The sequence below is a fragment of the Scyliorhinus torazame genome, chromosome 4 (genome assembly GCF_047496885.1).
Source record: "Scyliorhinus torazame isolate Kashiwa2021f chromosome 4, sScyTor2.1, whole genome shotgun sequence".
NCBI lineage: Eukaryota > Metazoa > Chordata > Chondrichthyes > Carcharhiniformes > Scyliorhinidae > Scyliorhinus > Scyliorhinus torazame.
This window is the reverse complement of record NC_092710.1, coordinates 141,230,324-141,253,535: the sequence shown is the minus strand read 5'-3', so window position 1 is coordinate 141,253,535 and position 23,212 is coordinate 141,230,324. Positions and strand designations below refer to the sequence as shown.

Here is a 23,212-nt window from a genome sequence, read left to right as displayed (position 1 = left end):
TCTTTCATAGAGATTTGATATTGAATGTAAATGTCTTTTAAAAGTTATTCATTGTAAAACATGTTCAATTAAAGAAATTGTTTTAGCAAATAGATTCCATATTTATTTGGTTCATAATAAACAAAATATTACATAAATATTCAGAGGGTTAACTATTGGCATGATTCAATCAGTGAAACCATTGCTTCTCTGCATTTGTCAGGTCGTGACATATATGTGTATGAAAGTTTGGATGGAATTGGCATGAGTTGACTTTTCTGCCTTGCATATCTTACAGTCTATCCGGCTGTCCTTTGGCTGACAAAAGTATTCGAAGTATGATGGCCACCAGCTCACAAGAACTCAGGTAAGCCTTAAATTGCATTAACGGATGAATGAAGTCTTCACTTTGCATTAGCCTTATTATTTGTCATACACAAACACACAAATATATTATTATGTATACTTGGCAGCTGACTGGAAAGAGGCAGCAGCATGGGAGTGACTGACAGAGAGAATGAGGGAAGGCAGGGGGAGATTTGATTCTATAAAGCTGTTCCATTACAACTTGTATAGCCATGCACTTATTTAATCTAAGCAACAGATATTGTTGATTATTAGCCAAATTATGTAGATTACATCCACTGGAAGCTCTGCAAAGAACAGATATGTTAATTAGGATGTTTTTATTTTAGTTAAAATCTTTTAATGTTCATCCAATTTTAATTATGTTTTTTAAAATTCTACCATCAGATATGTAAAAAAAAAATACTTGTGCAATTCTTGTCACACGTAAATCTAATGTGTCAAAATTTTACATTGTACATTGTACAGTTATATGTATATTTGAGCATTATTTTTAGAGGATATAAAAATAATTCAGCTGCCAAACTGGCAGTTCTTGTCCTCTCTGTTTTCTATCTATAAATTTTATAACTGATACAAGGTACATCTATCTGATCAATATGCCTTCCTTTTATTTTTGTGGTAGATGTCCGACCCCTGGCTGTGATGGATCTGGCCATATCACTGGAAACTATGCTTCTCATAGGAGGTAGGTGTTGGGTCTTTAAGCTGTACAATATCCTTTATCCTTTTCACTTTTTATCAATCCCATTCTGGCCTTTTCCTCCTTTTTATGAAGGGGTTAACTTCTTGCTGGATTTAGCTCTACAGATGTCATTCCCAACTTGTCTTTCTTCAAGTGTGAACTTGGATAGTGAGTGGTGGTAGGCCCTAGGACAACATAACCAAACCAGTTCCTGTATTTCCCGAAACATCTACACCCACACTTCCAGCAAGGTGTCAATCTGGAACAAAATCCCTGATTGTTTTATTTTCCTAATTCATGAGTGCCGTGGCAATTACAAAGACACTACTACAGTTATGCTGGATGAGATCAATTAAATGAGCTCAAGCAAGGATTCAACCAATAACTGTCCCGGTCTGAAAGAATCAGCTAACCTCTGCCTTAACCAGCTAAATCATTGGGTAAGATACAACTCTGCTGCTGTAAGATGGCCCACAGCTCCTCATGAATGATTGCTCAGTTTTGAGCTGCTTGATCCATTCTATGTCTATCCCATTTAGGACAGTGGTAGGACCACACAACACAATGTAAAGATGTATCGTCATCTCTACACGATCGTCACTCCTACCAATACTTCATGTATACATGCAGCTGTGAAAGGTAGATTGGCGAGGATGAAGTCAAATAGTTTTTTTCCTCTTGTTAATTCCCTCACCACCTACCACAGGCCCAGTCTGGCAGATATATCCTTCAGGACTTGGCCAGCTCCATTAGTAGCGGTGCTACCAGGTCATTCTTGATGATGGCCATTTAAGTCCAGCAACCAGAGTACATTCTGTGCCTTTGCTATCCTCAATGCTTCTTTCAATTGGTGTTCAACATGTAATAGTGTTGATTCATCAGTTGAGGGAGGGTGGCAGGTGAATATCAACAGGAGGTTTCCTTCCCATGTTTGACCATATGATTTCATGGGCCCTGGAGTCAATGTTGAGGACTCCAAAGGCAAATCCCTCCTAGCTGTATACCACTGTGCTGCCATCTTTTGTGGTAATTTTGTGCTGGAGGATTCTGGCTGTAAGTTATGATTTGGTGAATATGAATAAGCGTGGCCATTGTTTGACTAGTCTGTGGGAATATCTTGGCACAAACCCTCAGATATTAATATGGAGGACCTTGCAGAGTCAGCTGAACAGGGTGTGCCATTGCTAGGTCCTTTCAGCGGGCAGTTCAGAGTCAACCACATTGCTGTGCATTACATATAGGCCAGACCAGATAAGGACAGCAGAATCCCTTCCCCATAGAACATTAGTGACCTAGGCGAGTTTCCTGGCCACCATTACTGAGACTAGCTTTTTATTAAATTTTTCCAATTAAGGGGCAATTTAGCATGGCCAATCCACCTACCCTGTATATCTTTGGGTTGTGGGGATGAAACCCATGCAGACACGTGGGGAATGTGCAAACTTCACATGGACAATGACCCAGGGCCGGGATTCGAACCCAGGTCCTCAGCGCCGCAGGCAGCAGTGCTAACTGTCCAAAACTAGCTTTTTATTTCAGATTTATTACTTAAATGCATTTAAAATCCACCAGCTGCCATGGTGGGATGTGAATTCCTTTTCCTGAGCATTAGCCTGGGCCTCTGGAGTACTAGTCCAGTAACATTACCACTACACCACTGATTCCAATACTCCTGCTACCTGTAAGATCCCAGAAGTGCCCAGATTTCCTCTGTGCTGTGGGCCTATACTCTGTACCACTTGTGTTACCTAAATTAGCTCCTGCAGTGTTGGGGTCATTTTCCCATCAGACCACACTTGACCAAACCTCCAGACAACGTAAACATATGCAAATGAGGTCTGCATTGTTACTTGTGAACAGAAAGTGTGTTCATTAATTTAATCATTGCTGGCACAACATGCAAGCTTGCAAGTCAGCTGCTTTTCATAATGTCTCTTCACACTTTGAATTTCTTTATTGGTTTATTATTGGGCAGGTGTATTTTATTTAACAATATTAATGGAGGTTATGATTTGGAATGCATTGCTTGAAAGGGTGACGGAAACAGATTGAGTCATAACTTTGAAAAGGGAGTTGGATCTCAACTTATAAAGGGATGATTTGCAGACCAATGAGGAAAGAACAGATGGTTAGGGATGACTGGATGGCATTTGGAGAAACACAACAGACTGAAAGGCTTTTGTGCTGTATGATTTTATGATTAACTACTGGAGTAAGAACACTACTATACTTCAGACATGTCAGTCTGTGACAATGAATATCCTTCCAGATCAGGCAGGTGGAAAATAAAAATAAATTCAGAACTACACACCACTACGTCTTGAATCAATGATGAATGTTGAATTGCCAACAAAACCTTTGCAAACACCTGCTGACTATTTTTGCCATGTCGGTTGATGAATATTAACATAGCGGAAATCTGTTTGTTGCTAAGCAACGAGCTGTCTGATCTAAACACAATCCAGTTTCCGGCCCCATGCCAGTTTTGACAACACGTTTCTGCTTAACTAGCGTCACCAAAAAGGCATCTTGTTTATGGTGACAGTTCAAGACTAAACCATTTTCAGTTTCTGAAGCACTTTCTTTTAGACTTAATTGTAAAAACAACACAATCTGCCCTAATTCTGCCAAACGTACAATAACTGATCGTCTGCAGATTCATTTTGGGTATTCCAAGACACACCGACTCTGAAAGTCAAATTTTAACAGAGAAACAATTATCAAATAAGTTAAATCATGAAATTGTCTGTATGGGTCCTTACAGCAATATAACTGGAGTGTGATTAAAATGCTATGTCAAAGCTGATCCATTTGAAATTCCACAATAAATGTTGGGCGGGATTCAAAGGAAAAATTTCTAAGTGCCATTTTTGTCGAGTTTGGGGAAATTTCTCGATGGCCGCTTCGGCGAGATTGCAGCCCGTTTTCAACAGCTCTTAGTGCCAAAAATGAGCCATTTAGTGTGGAAAATGAGGCCCCACAAGATTCCCACCATTACTGGCTGTTCTGCCGTTTGATTCGCTAGACTCGTACCTCAGCTTCTTGCCGCTAACAAGGGGGAGCTTCTTTTAAATGCTCCCTCACCACTCACTGCCAGTTGATACACAGGGATGGCAGCGCTCAGACCTGCTCCTCACTTTGGGGGTGCCGACCTCACAAGGCTTCTCGACGCTACCTATGTTGGAAGAAGGCCAACGACCTTCAGCGGGCTGGAAGGGTAAGTTACCACCTCTCTCCTGGCATCAGTTCCACCTGCTACCCCTCAAATTCCCAAACCTCCCGCCATCACAATCACTGGCCGTCACCTTGCACCCTTCCCACAGCTGGGGCGAAATTCTCCGACCCCCCGCCGGGTCGGAGAATCGCCGGGGGCTGGCGTGAATCCCGCCCCCGCTGGTTGCCGAAGTCTCCGGCACTGGAGATTCGGCGGGGGCGGGAATCGCTTGATTCTCAAGCCCGGATGGGCCGAAGTCCCGCCGCTAAAATGCTTGTCCCGCCGGCGTAAATTGAACCACCTACCTTACCAGCGGGACACGGTGGCGTGGGCAGGCTCCGGGTTCCTGGGGGGGGTGCGGGCGATCTGGCCCCGGGGGGTGCCCCCACGGTGGCCTGGCCTGCGATCGGGGCCCACCGATCCGCGAGCGGGCCTGTGCCGTGGGGACACTCTTTACCTTCCGCCTCCGCCACGGTCTCCACCATGGCGGAGGCGGAAGAGACTGCCTCCACTGCGCATGCGCGGGAATGCTATCAGCGGCCGCTGACGCTCCCGCGCATGCGCCGCCCGGAGATGTCATTTGCGCGACGGCTGGCGGGGCACCAAAGGCCTTTTCCGCCAGCTGGCGGGGCGGAAATTCGTCCGGCGCGGGCCTAGCCCCTCAATGTTGGGGCTCGGCCCCCAAAGATACGGAGCATTCCGCACCTTTGGGGCGGCGCGATGCCCGTCTGATTTGCGCCGTTTTGGGCGCCAGTCGGCGGACATCGCGCCGTTTCCGGAGAATTTCGCCCCTGATGTTCATACTTGTTCCTCAGAACCCCTGGCATCAACCAGCCCAACCCTTTCATATCCAGGTGCATATTCCAGACACCCCGCTCCACCATGTGTGTGGCTCACAAAGCCCCCTCTTTGTCCCCGCAGTAGAAGATAGCTCATAAAAAGCAGGAAAGTGCCAAGACAGGGGTGAGATTCCAGAGTTCCCACCCGCTATGAGTGGAAGTTGCTCCACTGGAGATTGCGCCGTTGACCGAGGAGAGATTAGTCACTAAAGCGAAGTTGGCCTGCGCCACAGAGATGAGGATCCACTGTCCTCCACCCAGAGTGAGGTATTCATATCAGCCAAAATTATTCTTCCCTCTCACTGACCACATGTCCATTGTCTCTTAGGACCTCTATCTGATGAGGCCGAGATTTTTGGAGTCATTTCCCCTCACGCCACCCAGGAGGAGAGCTCCAAGGACACCACCATCGAGGTGTCACAGCTATCATCTTCAATTTCCACCAGCACAGAGACACACACTTCGGTGGGCAACATTAGTGGGCGGACCTCTGGGGCACAATCTGGTGAGCTCCACACAGTTGCTGATGCATATCAGGGGGAGACAGGAATTCCCAAGAGAGACAGCAGTCGGAGGTCTGCTGGATCCCTGGATTCAGCTGGGTCCCAGCCAGATGCCGAGCCTTTGCACAAGGTTCTCTCAGAGCTGATGCAGATCCTGGTTCGATCCCGGCTCTGGGTCACTGTCCGTGTGGAGTTTGCACATTTTCCCCCGTGTCTGCATGGGTCTCCCCCCACAGAACCCAAAGATGTGCAGGATAGGTGGATTGGCCGTGCCAAATTGCCCCTTAATTGAAAAAAATGAGTTGGGTACTCTAAATTTATAAAACAAAAAGAAAAGAGCGCAAATGACAGGACACAGCCGTGACATTCAGGAGGGAATGTCAGCGATATTATAGCGACTGCATTGCATATTGGAGGAGTTCCAAAGGCTTTGGGCACAGGAAACAATGCCGACAATGTGTGTCACCGAGGCCAACACTGCTGGGGTGCCATCCGCTGTGGAAGGCCTGGAGCACAACATCAGCATCTTTAGTGGTGGTGCCAAAGGCATGGCTCAGACTGTGATGACCGTGGCTGAGAGCCTCAATATCATGTCCCAGTCACTAAGGGTCATGTCCCAGATGCAGGTGGGCATTGCCAAGGCACTCCAGAGAATGGCCTACTCACTGAGGACCATCACCAAGGGCGTTGACACCATGATATAGACAATGGGAAGCCGCCAAATCTGGCAGAACCAGAGGCCTCTGGAGCTCACTCCAGCTGCCCCTACGTCCTCTGGAGCCCCCCAGGGTCCATGGGACACCGTCAGGGAAGAGGAAGTGCTGGAAGCCAACCCAGGGCCTGACAGCAAGGAGACGATGGAGGTCTCCAGTTCTTCCGAATCTACCTCTCCTGATACCAGCGCATCTTAAGGGTAGCGGGCGGAACAGGATGGCACAGCGACGCCTCTGGCATCACTAAGTCAGGCAGGGCCCTCCAGCTCCAGGCCCTCCAGAGGACATCCGCCAAGGCATCAATGGCCACAGGGCGCAAAAGCAGCAAACTGCCTCCACCTCAAGATGTGCATCCTGGGGACACACTCAGATGTAGCAATAGACCACAAAAGATCAAGAAGAGTGAGGAGCACTGAACGGGCAGTCACGGACCCAGGGGGAAGGTACGTCATGGTCAGCGGTGTCCTGGAAGGGGCACCTGTCGTACTGGTAAATGTGTACGCTCCCAACTGGGACGACTCGGAATTCATAAAGATGACCATGGCAGAAATCCCCGACCTTGACACACACCAACTGATTATTGGGAAGGGGGGTTGGGTGACTTTAACTGTGTGCTGGACCCACTGACCGACCGATCAAACCCCAGAACGGGGAAAACGTCTGGCATGGCTCGGGAGCTAGGGGCCTTCATGGAACAGATGGAGGCGGTGGACCCATGGAGGTTCCTGCATCCAGGAGAAAGGGAGTTCTCGTTCTTTTCGCAGGTGCACAAGGTATACACCTGTATGGACTTCTTTGCAGTGGGGAAATCGGTGCTTCCAGGGATCACGGGAACAGACCATTCCGCGATCATTATCTCCGACCACGCTCCACATTATGTGGATGTGAGATTGGAGACAGGCAGGGCCCAGCGCCCCACGTGGAGGCTGGACACGGACCTCCTGGCCGACAAGGCTTTCTGCCAAAAAATATCGCAGGCCATAGGCGATTCCATTCGTAACAACCAAAATGGGGAGGTCTCACCCTCCACGTTTTGGGAGGCACTGAAGGCCGTGATCAGGGGAGAGATCATAGCCGACAAGGCAAGTAGAGATGGGGAAGAGAGGGTGGCCAGGCAACAACTGGTGGACTCCATTCTGGAAGTCGATTGAAAGTACTCCAAGGCCCCGACCTTAGGGCTGCTGGCGGAGAGGAAAAAGCTGCAAATGGACTTTAACCTGCTATCCACTAGGAAAGCAGTGTACCAACTCCGCCAGACACGGGGGACCTTCTACGAACACGGAGACAAGGCTGGCTGCCTATTGGCTCACCAGCTGAGAAAGCAGGCAGCCACGAGGGAAATAGTGCAGGTTAAGGATAGCAAAGGCAGACTGGTAACAGAGCCAAAGGAGGTCAATCGGGCATTCAAGACCTACCGGGGGCTGTACACCTCCAAGCCCCCCACGGGGACACGGGGGTGAAACAGTTCCTAGACAGACTGGAACTACCAGTGGTGGTGGAAGACAAACGGGGGGAGCTGGAAGCACCAATAGACCTGGGAGAAATCATGGAGAGCATCAGCACCATGCAGGCGGGGAAGGCGCCGGGAACCGTCTACAAACAATTCGCACCAGTCCTGGCCCCACACCTAAGGGACATGTTCGTGGACTCACTGGCAGGGGGCACCCTGCCCCCAACCCTAGCGCAGGCCACAATCTCACTAATACCCAAAAAAGATAAAGACCTGACGGAATGTGGACCATACAGACCCATTTCACTGCTGAACGTGGATGGGAAAATACTCGCAAAGGTCCTGGCCAAAAGGCTGGTGGGCTGCGTACCAGAGGTGGTCGCAGAGGACCAAACGGGCTTTGCAAGGGTAGGCAGCTCACAGCGAACATCAGGCGGCTGCTGAATGTGATAATGACCCCCCACCCCCACCCCCCGCCCCCACCCCGGGGAGAGAACACTAGAGGTGATGTCTCCCTGGACACAGAAAAGGCCTTTGACAGAGTCGAATGGAGCTCCCTCCTCGAGGTACTGGAACGGTTTGGGCTAGGAGTGGGGTTCACCGCCTGGGTGAGGCTCCTGTACAACGCTTCCAAAGCGAGTGTCCGAACTAACACCACCAGCTCTGAATACTTCCAGCTACAGTCAGGAACAAGACAGGGCTTCCCCGTGTCCCCACTCTTGTTCACACTAGCGATCGAACCCCTGGCGATAGCCTTGTGGATGTAAAATGCTGGAAGGGAATCCGGAGAGTAGACAGAGAGCACAGAGTCTTACTCTATGCAGATGACCTGCTCCTCTATGTCTCGAAGCCACAGGAGGGACTGAAGGCAATACTGCAAATACGGAAAGAGTTTGGAACCTTCTCGGGCTACAAACTTAACCTGGGCAAAAGCGAGACATTCCCAGTGAACCCAAAAGGGGGAGGGACAGAGCTGAAGGGGCTCCCGTTCAAAACGGCCCAGAACAGATTCCATTACCTGGGGATCCAGATAGCCAAGGACTGGACACAGATCCACAAGTGGATCCTGACCAGCCTGGTGGAGGAAGTAAGAAATGACCTTTAACAGTGGGACTCACTCCCACTCTACCTGGCGGGAAGAGTGCAGACGATCAAGATGAACATACTGCTAAGGTACCTCTTCCTGTTTAGATCCATCCTGATCTTCATCCCCAAGGCCTTTTCGCAAAACATAGACAGGCTAATCATGGCGTTTGTGTGGGGGGCAAGAACCCGGGAATTCCCAAACCGACACTGCAAAGAGGGAGAGTCAGAGGGGGCCTGGCTCTACCGAACCTACAATACTACCACTGGGCAGCAACGGCAGAAAAAGTGAGGGGATGGGTACAAGAACCCGACACAGATTGGGTACAAATGGAGGAGGCATCCTGTAAAGGGACAACCCTCCGGGCCCTGGCCACAGCAGCACTCCCATCCTCCTCAGCAAGGTACACAACGAGCCCAGTGGAAGTGGCCACGCTGAGAACATGGACCCAGTTGAGGCAGCATTTTGAGATAACCAAAATGTCTCTTATGGCCCCCATCTGCGGCAATCACAGATTCCCCCAGCCATGCTGGATACCACCTTCAAAAGATGGAGGCGGGGCGGGGGCACACTGACGGTCGGGGATTTCTACGTAGGGCACAGACTGGTGACACTGGACGAACTGATGAGGAAGTGGAAACTAGCAAGAGGACAGGAATTGAGACACCTCCAAATAAAGTACTTCCTCCGCAAAGAGACAGTAGAGTACCCCAGGTCCCCAGAAACCACACTACTAGAGGACCTGATAGGCACAAGCAGCGAGAAGGGGAGGGCTATGTGGGAAAATATACGGGCAGCTAATGGACAGAATCCGAACACCACTGGACGAGACCAGACAAAAATGGGAGGACGAACTGGGGACAGAGGTAGGATGGGGACTCTGGAGTGAAGCACTGAGCAGGGTGAGCTCCACCTCCTCCTGCGCAAGGCTAAGCCTAATGCAGCTCAAAGTGGTGCACAGAGCGCACCTGACCAGAACCCGAATGAGCAGGTTCTTCCCGGAGGTGGAGGACAAATGTGAGCGGTGCCAGAGGGGCCCGGCCAACCACACCCACATGTTTTGGGCTTTCCCCAAGCTTGCTGGGATCTGGGCAGCCTTCTCCGAGGCAATGTCCAAGATTGTGGAGGTGAGGGTGAAGTCATGTCCAATAGTGGCAATCTTCGGGGTATCAGAGCAGCCAGAGTTACACATGGGGAAGGGGGCCAACGCCCTCGCTTTTGCTTCCCTAATCGGACGCCGGAGAATCCTGCTCGGCTGGCGATCAGCAGCACAACCCGAAGCTGCAGACTGGCTCGCTGACCTCTCGGAATTTCTCCACCTGGAGAAGATTAAGTACGCCACCCGAGGGTCAGAGGAAGGCTTCCTGGATACTTGGGGGCAGTTTGTCGGCCTGTTCCAAAACCTGTTTGAGGCCAGCAACAAGGAGTAAGCCAGGGAAAAAAAAACAGATGAAGAACCAAAGGACTGCGCAAACCCGGGGGAACCCCGGGGGGGGGGGGGGGGGGGGGCGGGGGGGAGAAATGGGGAAACCACAAGAGAAGAGGAAGGGTGCTGAAACCAATGGGGGGGGAGGAGGAAGGGGGGGATATCATAGACCGATCCGGAGGGCAGCAAAATGTACGTACAGTTAGTCAAATGGAGGACAAAACAAACCTCTGTAAAATAAAGCAAATTAGCGCGGCAAGAAAAATGTAATGTATATACACTGCAACTGTTTATAAATATGAGATAAGCCAATAAAAAGATTTTCAAAACAAAAAAAAGGAGTCCTGAACGGGGTTCACTATCTGTTGCTAGGGGAATTGGAAATGTAAAATGTTCACTCTTAACACATGTATACCTGTTACATGTGAAGCCTCTGTCACGTTAATCTTCACATCGGGACTACCTGCACCTCCCAACCCCCTTGTTGCTCTCCGCGCCCCCTCAGCCCCTACCCCCCCCGGGGGTAATCTGAGATTAAAAGCCTCTGATGCAGTCCCGGTTCAGAGAATGGGTGTGAGCGCGCTGTCAGCAGAGACAGGAGTCAGAATTTTGCAGAAACTGAGGAGTACCAGAGCTAACCTCACACTGGTTTATCATCGCTCTCCTGCCTTGTATATTGACCTGCTGGACAGTGCTGACACAGGCCTGTCACCCGGAGTGAGGTTACACAGACTCTTGGAGGTGGAAATGGATGCTTGGGGAGGTGCGGTGTGATGGGAGGTTGGGGAAAGGGGGAAGAAGGGGAATTGGAGGAAGGAGGGAAATGGGGGGAGGTGGAAGGAAGGATTGGGGGGGGGAAGGAGGAAAATAGGGAGAGGCAAATGGAGGGATTGGGAAGGAAGGAGGGTTAGGGGGATTGTTGGGCTGACGGACACAGCCTTATACTATGAGAACCTGGAGATGATGAGGGCCCCCTGGTCAGCCGGACGTGTCAGCTCTTTGCCACCGCCCGTTTCTCCATCCTCTAGCTCTTCTTCGGGCTCTTCCTCCAGCTCCTCCTAATCCTGAGATGAAGCCACATGTCCCTCCTCCTCTTCCAGCATGTCAACCCACTGCTGTGCCAGGTTGTGGAGGGCACAGCGGACAACCACAAAGTGGGAGCTCCTCTGGGGGGTGTACTGTAGGGAACCACCCCAAACGGTCCAGGCATTAGAACCACATTTTCAGCAGTCTGGTGCACCGCTCAATGACAGCACAGGTGGCATCATGAGCCCCATTATAACGGGTCTCCACCTCGGTCTCAGGCCTCTGCACCGGCATCATCTGCCATGACCTCAGTGGGTATCCCTTGCCCTCAAGAGCCAACCCATCATCCTGGGATGGTCCTCGAAGACACCGAGGATCTCTAAGTGCCCCATGATGTAGCTCTCATGCTTGTTCCCAGGGTAGCAACCGCACGCGTGCATGATTCTGAGGTGGTGGTCGCACACAATCTGAACATTCAGGGAGTAGAACCCCTTGTTAATAAAGGGCACTCCCTGATGCCCTGGTGTGCGCAGGGTGACATGCATGCCATCGAATACCCCCTGGAACGGGAGCATCCCGGCAATCACAGCAAATCCTGCAGAGCGGGCATCTTGATGGGCATGGTCCAGCTCAAAGGTGATACACTCTGATGCCCAGGCATATAGGGCATCCGTGATCTCCCAGATGCACCTGTGGGCTATAGATTGTGAAATTCCACACATGTCCCCACTCGAGCCCTGGAATGAACTGGTGGCATAAATGTTGAGGGTAGCAGAGACCTCCACGACCACCAGGAGCAGGTGACCTCCTCCTCCACGGGGTACCATGTCCATGAGGACAGAACACAGGTGCCACACTCTCTCTGTCCTGAGATAGAGTCTTCTGCGGCACATGTTGTCTTTCATCTCATTGAAGGACCTGCGACACCTTGGGCTGTTGCTGGCCTCCCCTTCTGGGTCCCTTAGCCTGATGGGTGGCCGTGTCATTGGGGTGTGCGATGGCCCCCTGCACATGGGGTGCCACCTCCAGCCTGCGTCATCGCTGCTGCCTTATCTGGCGCCTGGCTGCCTCGGATGCCACCAGGAATTCAAGCGTGGCCTCTGCGAGATGAATTCCAGCCACCATTTTGGTATCTGTAAGGAATTGGAGAAGAGATAGTCCAACAATCAGATAGGGCTTCCATCCCGGATCCTCAAATCACCCAAGCCTCCCCCACCGTTACGTGTCCCGCCTTCTCTCAGAGTGCCAAATAGCGAGCCACACTCACCCACGGCTGCATCAGGAGCCCTTGGACCACAGACCTCTGCAGGGAACATTAGGGAGGCCATGCTTAGGTACCCTCCCTTGATCCACACACTTACCCTTTGGTTGCGAGAAGATCCACAGTGCAGAATCCTTGCTCTTTAGTGTTGTTTTTGAAAAATCTTTGTATTGGCATTTTCAAAATTATATACATTGCTGTTCATTTTCATTTATTGTACAGTCCCAAAGGACTTCTTAGGTTTCTCTACTTACAGTTTGTCGCCATCTGGCTCAGCATACAATCCTCCCTGCCCCCCCCCCCCCCCTCCAGCTCCACTCTCCTTGACCCTGTCCCCCCCTTTCCCCCTTTTTCACTGCTGCTCCCCATTTTTTCTTGCTGGGTTTTGCTACCTCACCTTGCTTCCCCCGGTCCTCCCTCGCTTTCCTCTTTTTATCTGGTCCTGGCTATTTCTCCCTGGCTACTGGCTATTTATTTATTTATGTGTTGGCCGCAAACAGGTCTCGGAACAGTCGGGCGAATGGCTCCCATGTTTTGTGGAAGCCCTCTTCAGACCCACAGATGGCGAATTAGATTTTCTCCATTTGGAGAGATTCCGATTGGTCGGACAGCCAGTCTGCAGCTTTGGGTGGTGCTGCTGACCGCCAGCCGAGCAGGATTCTATGGCGGGCTATCAGGGAGGCAAAGGCAACGGCAGATCTGGCTGGTCTGATACCCCGAAGACCTTCACTTTCGGGCAGGGTTCCACCCTCACCCCCACCACTTTGCACATTGCCTCAAAGAAGGCTGTCCAGTACCCAGCAAGTCTGGGGCAAGACCAGAACATGTAGGCGTGGGTGGCCGGGCCTTCTTGGCACCGTTCACATCTATCCTCCACCTCCGGGAAGTAGTGTTTGATTGTTGGCAGCTCTCTCTATGGTGTGTAGGCTCCTTGAGTTCAGGCACACTGTTCAGGCTTCAAGGTTTGCTTGACATACAGTGCACTTATCAGCCTCCGAGACGTGGCATGTGTACCCTTGAGGATGCACTTGAGAGTTCAGGAGCGTGAAGTGCTATCACAACTAACAAGGCTAATTCCTCAATTGAAATAGCCTTCAGCTGTGACGGGCTGGTCACAGACAGAAGGAATGAAATTGACTTTCATGAGATAAGCCTCAGCAGGGCTCTTTGCTGAAAGAGTTTGTTAGGACAGACAGGCTGCAGCTGTGGTTGCCGCTGATATGGGTCTCCACAATATTTAAAGATGGCATTGAAGGCCTCACAGATGTAAAGCTCCTTACCGGGCAGCACGGTAGCACAAGTGATTAGCACTGTGGCTTCACAGCGCCAGGGTCCCAGGTTCGATTCCCCGCTGGGTCACTGTCTGTGCGGAGTTTGCACGTTCTCCCCGTGTCCGCGTGGGTTTCCTCCGGGTGCTCCGGTTTCCTCCCACAGTCCAAAGACGTGCAGGTTAGGTGGATTGGCCATGCTAAATTACCCGTAGTGTCCATAAGGGTTGGGAGGGGTTATTGGGTTGCGGGGATAAGGTGGAAGTGAGGGATTAATGTGGGTCGGTGCAGACTCGATGGGCCGAATGGCCTCCTTCTGCACTGTATGTTCTATGTAATCTATGTAATTACCAGCGTTCCCTACCCCCCTCCCCGATCTAGGGGTGACCCCTGACCTAGAATGCTTGCCTCCTGACCAAGCCCAACCCCCTTGAGGGTTCCCCACCTGAAGCACTGGGGCAGCAGCTCCGGTGCCCTTGAGCTGTACGCATGGAAATGAAAATGGCTACTCACCTCACTTCCCCTCAGTGGCCATTACACCAGCTTCACATTTTTGAAAAGGGGTACTAAACAACTCCTGCGTGATTCTCACTGGGGAGTTGGGCAATTCCCGGGAGGCTGCTGCATTCGACTTAAGTCTCGCTTATGAAATTGAAATGAATGCAAATGAGGGTGAATGATATTCTCTCCATTCTTGGATGGAATCCGGATGAATTGCAAACTGAATCTCAAACTGTTTACCTGGTGCCCCTAGATCTGTGCCGGGCGCAATGCGGGGTTAAATCGCGCCCGTTATTTTATTCCAACAGCTGTTCAAAATTATGCTCATCTCTACCGGAAGCTGTTACAGATTTTGGGCAGATTTTAGGTCATTCTTTGAGCAGAGTGCTGGCTGAGGAAAGAAAGCCGGCTTATAGCTCTCCAGCTGCACAGCCGAGTTTCGTCTTCAAATTCTCTGGCACTCAGTGCACAGATATCTGGAGGTGGGTTTTTGCCACCCTGCTGGTGGGGTGGGCCTGATAGAGCCGTCAATGCTGCCTCCACAGAAATCAAAGTGCTGAAAAGCATAATCCACCATCTCCCCACAGAAAAGCGGGAACCCCACCACAAGCACAGCGGCAACGCACCCTCTCCCTGCCTCGGAAAAGAGGAAGCCCCCCCACACAGGAGCAGAATGTCTCCCCCTCGATGGAGCACTTAATGGCAGTGCCAGTTTGGCAGTAGGCAGTGTCAGTGTCCAGGAATATTCCTCTTCCCCCTCCCCCCCAGGGGCTGTACTTACCTTTACGCCCACAACTAGTTCCCCTCGACTGCTTCATGTTTTGCAAAAGCAGTTGTAAACCTCGCTGATGTGACATCACATCAGCTTGGGGGGAATGCTCAATGTGGGGATGGGGGGGGAGGGGGGGGCAGGGGGGTTGGAAATACGGTGGGGAAGCCCTTTAGTTATGATCATTTATTAAAACAGATTGAAATGAGGTTCCCTTGGATGCGACCTTGTGATGTTACCAGCCGGCGAGAATCTCGGGCATTCTGCACCCACATCGCCATTTGTACTCAAGGCTAACGCAAGTGCAAAATTGCCCCCACAGTATGTGTGGTCCTCTGGATATCTTCAAAAACAACTCACATATGAATGTAAATTTTAATGTTTGTGAGGACTCTGTCCTACGGAAAATGAATGAGATATAAAAGTATGATGCTCAGACCTTTGTGTGAACTTCTTGCTTGACCAGTCTGCATCCAGCACTCACTTGTCTTCAGCAGAGCTGAACTTTGACCGGGTAAGTCTACCTTCTACTGTTTACGGTCTTCTTCCTAACTTTGTATTCTCACTGAGTAAAGTAACTCCATTATTGAGCCTGATTCTCAGTACTTGTGCAAGCTATTGAATTCAGAGGTGAAATTGCAACCAAACTATTACAGGAATACACCTAGCCACAATTGGTTGAATTTGACTAGGCATATTTTGTTATAGTGTACAAAATATAAGTACTTTTGTTTCAGCACGACTAAAATTACTTGTCAAAATTATGACTAAGTTTGATCTTTAGTTAGTTATCCAGAACATGAAGCTACTCCTTTGGAATTCATTTATCACTGTTTCCAGCTGCCTAATTGCTTCGTATCACTTAAATGTAGCAATTAACTGGACTATATCATAATGGTACTCTGATTGTTGTTCTCAGATTCTATCAACTGTGCATGACATGTCTTCAGGTCCATTTCATGTCCTTGAAATGAAAATGCTGAATTACCAGAAACCATAGTGGAGAACAAGATTCCGGTTTGAGAGACGATTGTGATGGAGGAGGCAAATGCATGTTAGGGCCTTTCGAATTTCTTGCAAGAATCAAGGAGAGCAGGCAGGTGGAAGGAGGTTAAGTGTTCACAAGTCCAGGCAAATATTTACAGTTGTCACTTAAAATGTGCGATTTCCCAACAGGTTGCACAGCTTTTTTTTTATTAAATATTTTATTGAAAATTTTTGGTCAACCAACACAGTACATTGTGCATTTACACAATATTATAACAACACAAATAACAATGACCTATTTTATCAGGTTGCACAGCTTTAAGAAGCAATGCTAACAGTTGGCTATCTGCTTGGGTAGCAATTGCTATTAACGAGGATGATTGCTGGAGATGAATATATGATTCTTGGGTAAATGGGCTGATGACTGTTCCAGTTGTGTGTTTGCAATGGGTTTCAAATTCATACCTTCACACAAGCAGCTGGAGCAGATCACAATGGCTTATCAAACACTTTGAAACAGATTTTAGGATCTTCAGGGAACAAGTGGCAACTACCATACAAACTACAGCATGTCTTCCGAAAGGTATTTTAAATGCTGACCGGGCCTCCTCCAATGTCACCCATCATTCTTCAGAAATCTACAAGCAGACTTTACATGCTCGCACGAAATACCAGTCTCAAGTAACCAAAAGTGACAAAAGCTTTATAACATAAACTAATCAATATCATATCACAAGTCATGGATACGAGGGAGAAAATTGCTGAGTTATTTGTAACTTGGCTTGAAATCTACCAAGCATTGATCTTTTATGGCAATGGTGGAGATCGAAATGTAGTGTTCCTGCCTGGAAGCACAGTATAAACATCACTCCTAAATCTCTAGGGTCTTGATGCAGCTGGGGTACGTCAAAAAGTATATGTATTTATGAGTAGGAGCAGATTGCTGTAGTCTCTCTCACTCAGCAATAAATCTTGGCTGCTATATATTTCCAAGAAGATTTGCAGGACATAGAAATGGGACCATGTTCCATTTTCCTGTATTGATATAACCAATGAGATGATCAGCAACCAAAGGGCCTGACATAGGGAACCTTTGTTTAAAACTGAAGCTGTAATAAGGAGGAGAGTAAAGTAATTCACAATGAATACTTCTTCTTAGTACACAATATAGCTACACAGTCCCACAACATCTCATTTATCCTGGCAGGATAGGTCAGCAGTCCTATCCGACAATAGCTTTGACGTTCAAGTTTCACAGGTACAAATATCATCAGCAAGGCACACTTCTTCGAATGCTCCCTCCCTTGGATCATGACAGTCCTGGTGATGTAGCTTTCCAGAGTTCATTTTCAACTTACTTCCTTAGTTCACAGTTCAGCCACTTCTGGGAAACACCCAGCTATAGAATCATAGAATTTACAGTGCAGAAGGTAGCCATTCGGCCCATCGAGTCTGCACCGGTCCTTGGAAAGAGCACTCTCCTCAAGCCCATGCCTCCGCCCTAAGTCGTTACCCAGTAACCCTACTTCACCTCTTTGGAGACTAAGGGTAATTTAACATGGCCAATCCACCTAACCTGCACATCATTGGACTATGGGAGGAAACGGGATTATCCGGAGGAAACCCACGCAGACACGGGGAGAACGTGCAGACTCCACACAGACAGCGACCCAAGTCAGGTATCGAAACTGGGACCCTGGAGCTGTGAAGCAACAGTGCTAACCACTGTGCCACCATGCCGCAGATTTCACAAATGACAACATTTTCCTTACTCTGTTGCTTTTGGGTCAACGGCTGTCAGAGAAGTACTGGAAGGATTGCAAATATTCAGCTCCTGTTTCTTCTCATTTCAGGACTCCCCTGAGACTTATTCATTTTAAATTTGCCATTCAATTCGATTAACCTATTTATATTTACATTATTGATATCTGCCAGCATTTTAAAGAACTGCCCCCTCTCAATTTTATCTTCTTACATGAAAGTAATTTTAGCTCTGTCAGTCTGCCCCCTTAATTTAGAATCATTTGCGAAGAATAATCCCCCACACATCACAAATTGACCTATACCAATTTTAAAATCCTTCTTTTGACTTATAATCAGATACACTTGATTTGCATCATGGCACTTAATGTTCTGTTTTGCTGTTTTCTGCTTTTTTTCATTTGAACTCTTTCATCAATATACCGAATTGCTGATTTGTATTTTGTGTTGGAGTAGAAATATCATCCAGTTTCCACAATGTCATTGCCCAATCATATATTTAGCTTTCCCTTCTGCGCTGCAAACATGCTCAATGCCACTTTGTTCGCTATGCCTGGTTCAAATGGTCCATCAGATTTCTCTTTCTTTTCTCTTTAATTTCCCTGTCATTTTGATTCCATCAAACAGTATTCAGAGAGCCAGGCGCTCAGTTAGACATGTTTTATAGTTATATTCACAGATTTCGCAGTCCCAGCAGAGACTGCTTGGAGTAAGCAAAGGTTGGGGAAATGGTGCCTTCGTGATATAGCCCATCTTTGATCTTGCGCAACGTGTAACTTAGTTACATTGCTTCAATTATCCTGCCTTTTACAGATTAATCTGTGGGATCCTTGCTTCTTCCATAGTCAGGATGGTTTTCTTGACTGCAGAACAATTGTAGACTTTATCAATTTTGACATATTTGAATGGGCTGTTTTTACACTGCTTCAAGTGAAATGAAATGAATGAAAATTGCTTAGTGTCACAAGTAGGCTTCAAATGAAGTTACTGGGAAAAGCCCCTAGTCTCCACATTCCGGCGCCTGTTCGGGGAGGCTGGTACGGGAATTGAACCATGCTGCTGGCCTGCCTTGGTCTGCTTTCAAAGCCAGCTCTTTAGCACTGTGCTATATGTTATTCTCTAAGTCTGAATAAAGATTGTAGACTTCCAGTTAACACAAATACTTTATTCAGTGGGTTTGTTCTGTTTCCAGAGCTCAACTAGATATAATACAGTCAAGAGGTATGACCAGTGAAGCTAAGGTAAACTGCCTATGCTGAGCTGTCTCTGTCTGCTGCTGCTCACTAGCCCTGTGCTTCTAAAAGAGGCGGATCCTGCCTTGGGCTCGACCCTTTATACCCGTCTCTGATGCTGCCCTCTAGTGATGCTGTGGCTGTTACATCTGTGCTGTAGTGCCTGGTGTATGTGCAGATGTACAGATCACTACATGCTAAACCAGCCCTTAAGTATCTATAAAACAATGTTATTCTGCATATCTTTGTGTTGCACAGTTATTTAATAAAACAGAATTATAATATCTGTTCAAATCAGTAATCCACTGCTTGCATTTTATTTGCAATTCATTTGCAATTCACGAAAATACTGAACTTCCCACACAAAAAGTTGTGTTTTAAATATGTATTATTTGGGGTTATTTTATTATTTCGTGGGGCATGAGCGTCTTTCCCATTCCTAATTGACTTTGAACTGAAAAACCTGCTTGCTAGGCCATTGGGAAGTCTGTTAAGAGTCAACCAAATGGCTGTGGATCTGGAGTCACATGAGGCCAGACCGGATGAGGATGGCAGATTTCCTTCCCTAAAGGATATTACTGAACCAAATGGATTTTTACAACAATCAATGATTGTTTCATTTGGAGTAATAGAATGCAAACGCATCTTCAATTGTGGTATTATAGGTATTACGGTACCTGAGAGGCTGAAGTACCATTGGTAGAACCTATATGCTTGCTATTGGCTAGAGTGTATAATAGCTCCGCCCTGATAGGCGGGGTATAAGAACCTGTGCCGTCCCAGCAGCCCTCATTCTGTACCTGAGCTGCTGGGGGAAACATCTCGCTTATTAAAGCCTTCAGTTGGACTACAACCTCGTTTTAGTGGTCATTGATCGTGCATCACAATATAAAACAAAATATCAGCCATGATCCCACTGAATGGCAGAGCGGACTTAATGGGCTGAATGGCCTACTTCTGCTCCTACATCTTATGGTCTTATTGTTGCGCTTTTTGTTTTTCAGAAACGTCTTGGGCGCGATCTACCCAAATGAGGACAGAATCCCTTAGCACGCGCGATTAGGCAGGTGTTTCCCGGCGCTATCTAATGCCCATCGGGAACCTCATCAGGGAAGACAAGGCCAAGGCCGTACTTAGCCACATTCCCTGCACTGAGGAGTTCTGGCGGACGGAGCTCCTCAGTGTAGAGAGAGATCGGCATGCCATTTTTAAATGGTGCCCTGATATCTCAAGCCCCTGACTCGATCCCTGAACCTCTCCCTCAAGTCCCAACTCACATATAAGGGGATCCTCAGGGCCCCCACATGGCACCCCCCGACCTCCACCACGTGGCACCCTGGCAGTGCCCCACCAACTGGCAGTGCCACCTGGGCACCTGGCATCCAAATGACACTGCCAGGGTGTCAGACTGACAGGGTACCATCCTGCCCAGAGGGCAAGAACCAGGGAGCCTCCGATTCCCTGGGAGACCCCCCATCGGTGCCATTCCACCTGGTCCCTATTTGTGGGGACCACCACTGAACGGCGCTTGCACGAGGTTTCTGTGGTGAGGGAGTTAGATCCCACGCCTTGGTCTACCTCAGGAACGCATATTAGATTGAGGTTAGCTGCCTCACTCTAATGTGCAGATTTGCCAGAAAATGATCCCACTCACAATGGGCGGGATTCACATCACGATGATTCGCAAGATCGCGTTAGATCTTGCAAAGCATGGCGAGCCGGATAGATCCGTCCGTGTGATCGCCCGGCAACTACCGGCCACGCCGCTGCTTTTTGGGCGCTATGCGACTGGTAGACCTTGGCCCTTGTGTGTAATCCTGAAGTGCAATATTAGAAACGTGAATTTTGCAGCTTTAAATTATTAAAATAATATCACTTGTGCAGCAATTTCTTTTAAAATAAGCCACCTGCTCAGGTTAACTACATTTGCATTCAAAGGGTAAATGCTCTGAATGTACTCAGCCTCCTCTCTATGTTTTCCATGCTGTTCATCTAAAGTATCCGGAAATTTCTCATTGAAGGCTCTTGCATTCAGTCCAAAATCATCAACACCTGAAAAACGTCAGGAAAGCATGTAATGGTGATACTTGCTAATATGATCACCTCAATGCACTCACTAACATTCAAGTCAGACAGTTGAAGGTCTACTTTTAAATTTGGTGATGGCTCCGTCAGATTTTGCAGGATCAATACAAAAGCACTTCATTTGAAAAGACGGTTGGTGAACGTGCCCCTTTGAGTGTATATGCAGTGTTTCCAACACCCCTCTCCCCGGCCCCAGTGCCAACACAGCCCCCCCATACACCATCAGGAAGGAGGTGGGATGATGCCCAAGACTAGCTATAGTCTCTTTTCGATCACTGATTTAACAGTCCCAACCTTCGGAAGTGCATTGGATCTGAACTGAGTCAATTCAACAGGAGTTCCCAGCAGAGGGAGTCCTGGCCCCGTCTTCTCTGGACGGCTCCGGCACAGCTCCCACCCCAATGACATTTGCAAGGGATTACATAACCTTCAAGAGATGATAAACTGGACCTCTCGTTTTTTTCCGAGAGTAATCGGGAAAGGCCGGCGGGGGGAGGGAGGGCTGCCAGTCTTCCATTTTCCTTGCATCAGGCCCCTGACCGAACCCAGTGGAATTTTGTGACCATTGAAGAAACAAATCAAATTGCACTGGTGTCTCGCCCTGTTCATCAGTCCAAACAGATAGACATCACTTGTTCAGTAATGCTGAACTGATGAATATGACCAGCTCGACAGCTCTGATAATGTAGCATGCCGGTGTTGCAAAATGTTCCGTTACAAAGTAGCAAGACGAAGCTTCCTATCGTTGAGATCACGCCACATTTGAGCTGCTGGATAGGCCATTTACTCACACGAGAGAGAGAGAGCGAGAGATGATCGGAGGTGAAATTAGCTGGTCTGCTCTTCTGCGCCACTTATCAGACAAATCATGAATGGCACTGCAGACATTTGGGAGGTTGTTGTCAGCCTACTATCTCAGTTGGAAAAAGATCGGCATGGGGGGAAAAAGACAATAAATATTTAATGGAAAAAGAAGAAAGCTGGATCTTTTGAGGTTTTACACTAAAATAGATTTTGCCAATAATACAGAACAATTTAATAAATTATTTCTAAGCGCAGGAGGAATTGGGGTATGCTCAAAGTGACTGCACATTTTGTCAGATAAATACCTGGGGACGCCAAGCGCATTCTGAATGGTGTGATTTTCACAGAATCGTTTCTTTGTTTTCTTTGGCAGCACATTTTCCAGTTTCACTTTACTTGAGCACCACCTGCTGGTTAAGTGGCCTTACTGCTTTGCAACATCATCGTCTGGTATCTCAGCCAGAACTGACCAGTGAACAAGAAGATAACCAAAGCGCAATCACTTATTTCCTAATAATTTTCTTAAAGGATAAAAAATATCATCTGTTGTAGCATGGAATCATGGCATAACAATAGAAGAGCAAAACACCATGTATGCTGGGAACCTGAAATGAAAACTGAGAATGCTGGAAAAACTCAGCAAGTCCGGCATCATCTGTGGTGAGGGAAAGTGTTCACAGTTCGAGTCCAGTATGACTCTTCTACAGAACTGAGGAAGAGTCATATTTGACTCCAGACATTAAACTCTGTTTCTTTCGCCACAGATGCCACAAGACTTGCTGAGTTTTTCCGTCATTTTTACAGATTTTATTATGGAATCATGGCAGCTGAGTCAATGAGAGAAAATCGCAAACGTATTTTGAAACTCCTGTACGCAAGAGTTCCCAGGTTGAACCCGAGTCTCTGATAAGTTTACCGATCTCAACTGGTTGGCATGCGCAAGATCATGACAGTGCTTGGGTGAATGGCAAACTGTTGCTAGAAGTGCAAGTACGGACGTTGGGCGAGAGCAGGATCAGTTGATGCCTGCAGCACTCCCAAGTAACCTACTGGCACACACTGTCAAGACTCACACATGAATAATGGACATTTGGGCAATGGATCAGTGGGTGAGGACAGCTTGTGGAACAATACTCAAGTAAAAAGTCAACTTCAGAAGAGGAGGGGAGAAAAGAAAAATTGCCGAAAGAAAAATGTGACTGTCGCACAAACACTCACTATGTTTGCAACGTTAGCTTTAATATTACTGACATATGCTG

At 48.2% G+C, this 23,212-nt stretch overlaps 1 protein-coding gene across 11 annotated transcripts in view; it reads left to right on the top strand.

Moving 5' to 3' along the window:
• LOC140410506 (myelin transcription factor 1-like protein) overlaps positions 1-23,212 on the top strand; it is a 676,895-nt gene that overhangs the window by 585,396 nt on the left and 68,287 nt on the right. For all 11 annotated transcript variants that reach the window (XM_072498671.1, XM_072498674.1, XM_072498670.1 and 8 more), the window contains 2 exons: positions 278-346; positions 971-1,033. In XM_072498671.1, the coding sequence (XP_072354772.1) occupies positions 278-346; positions 971-1,033 (132 nt within the window). The remainder of the gene's footprint in view (positions 1-277; positions 347-970; positions 1,034-23,212) is intronic.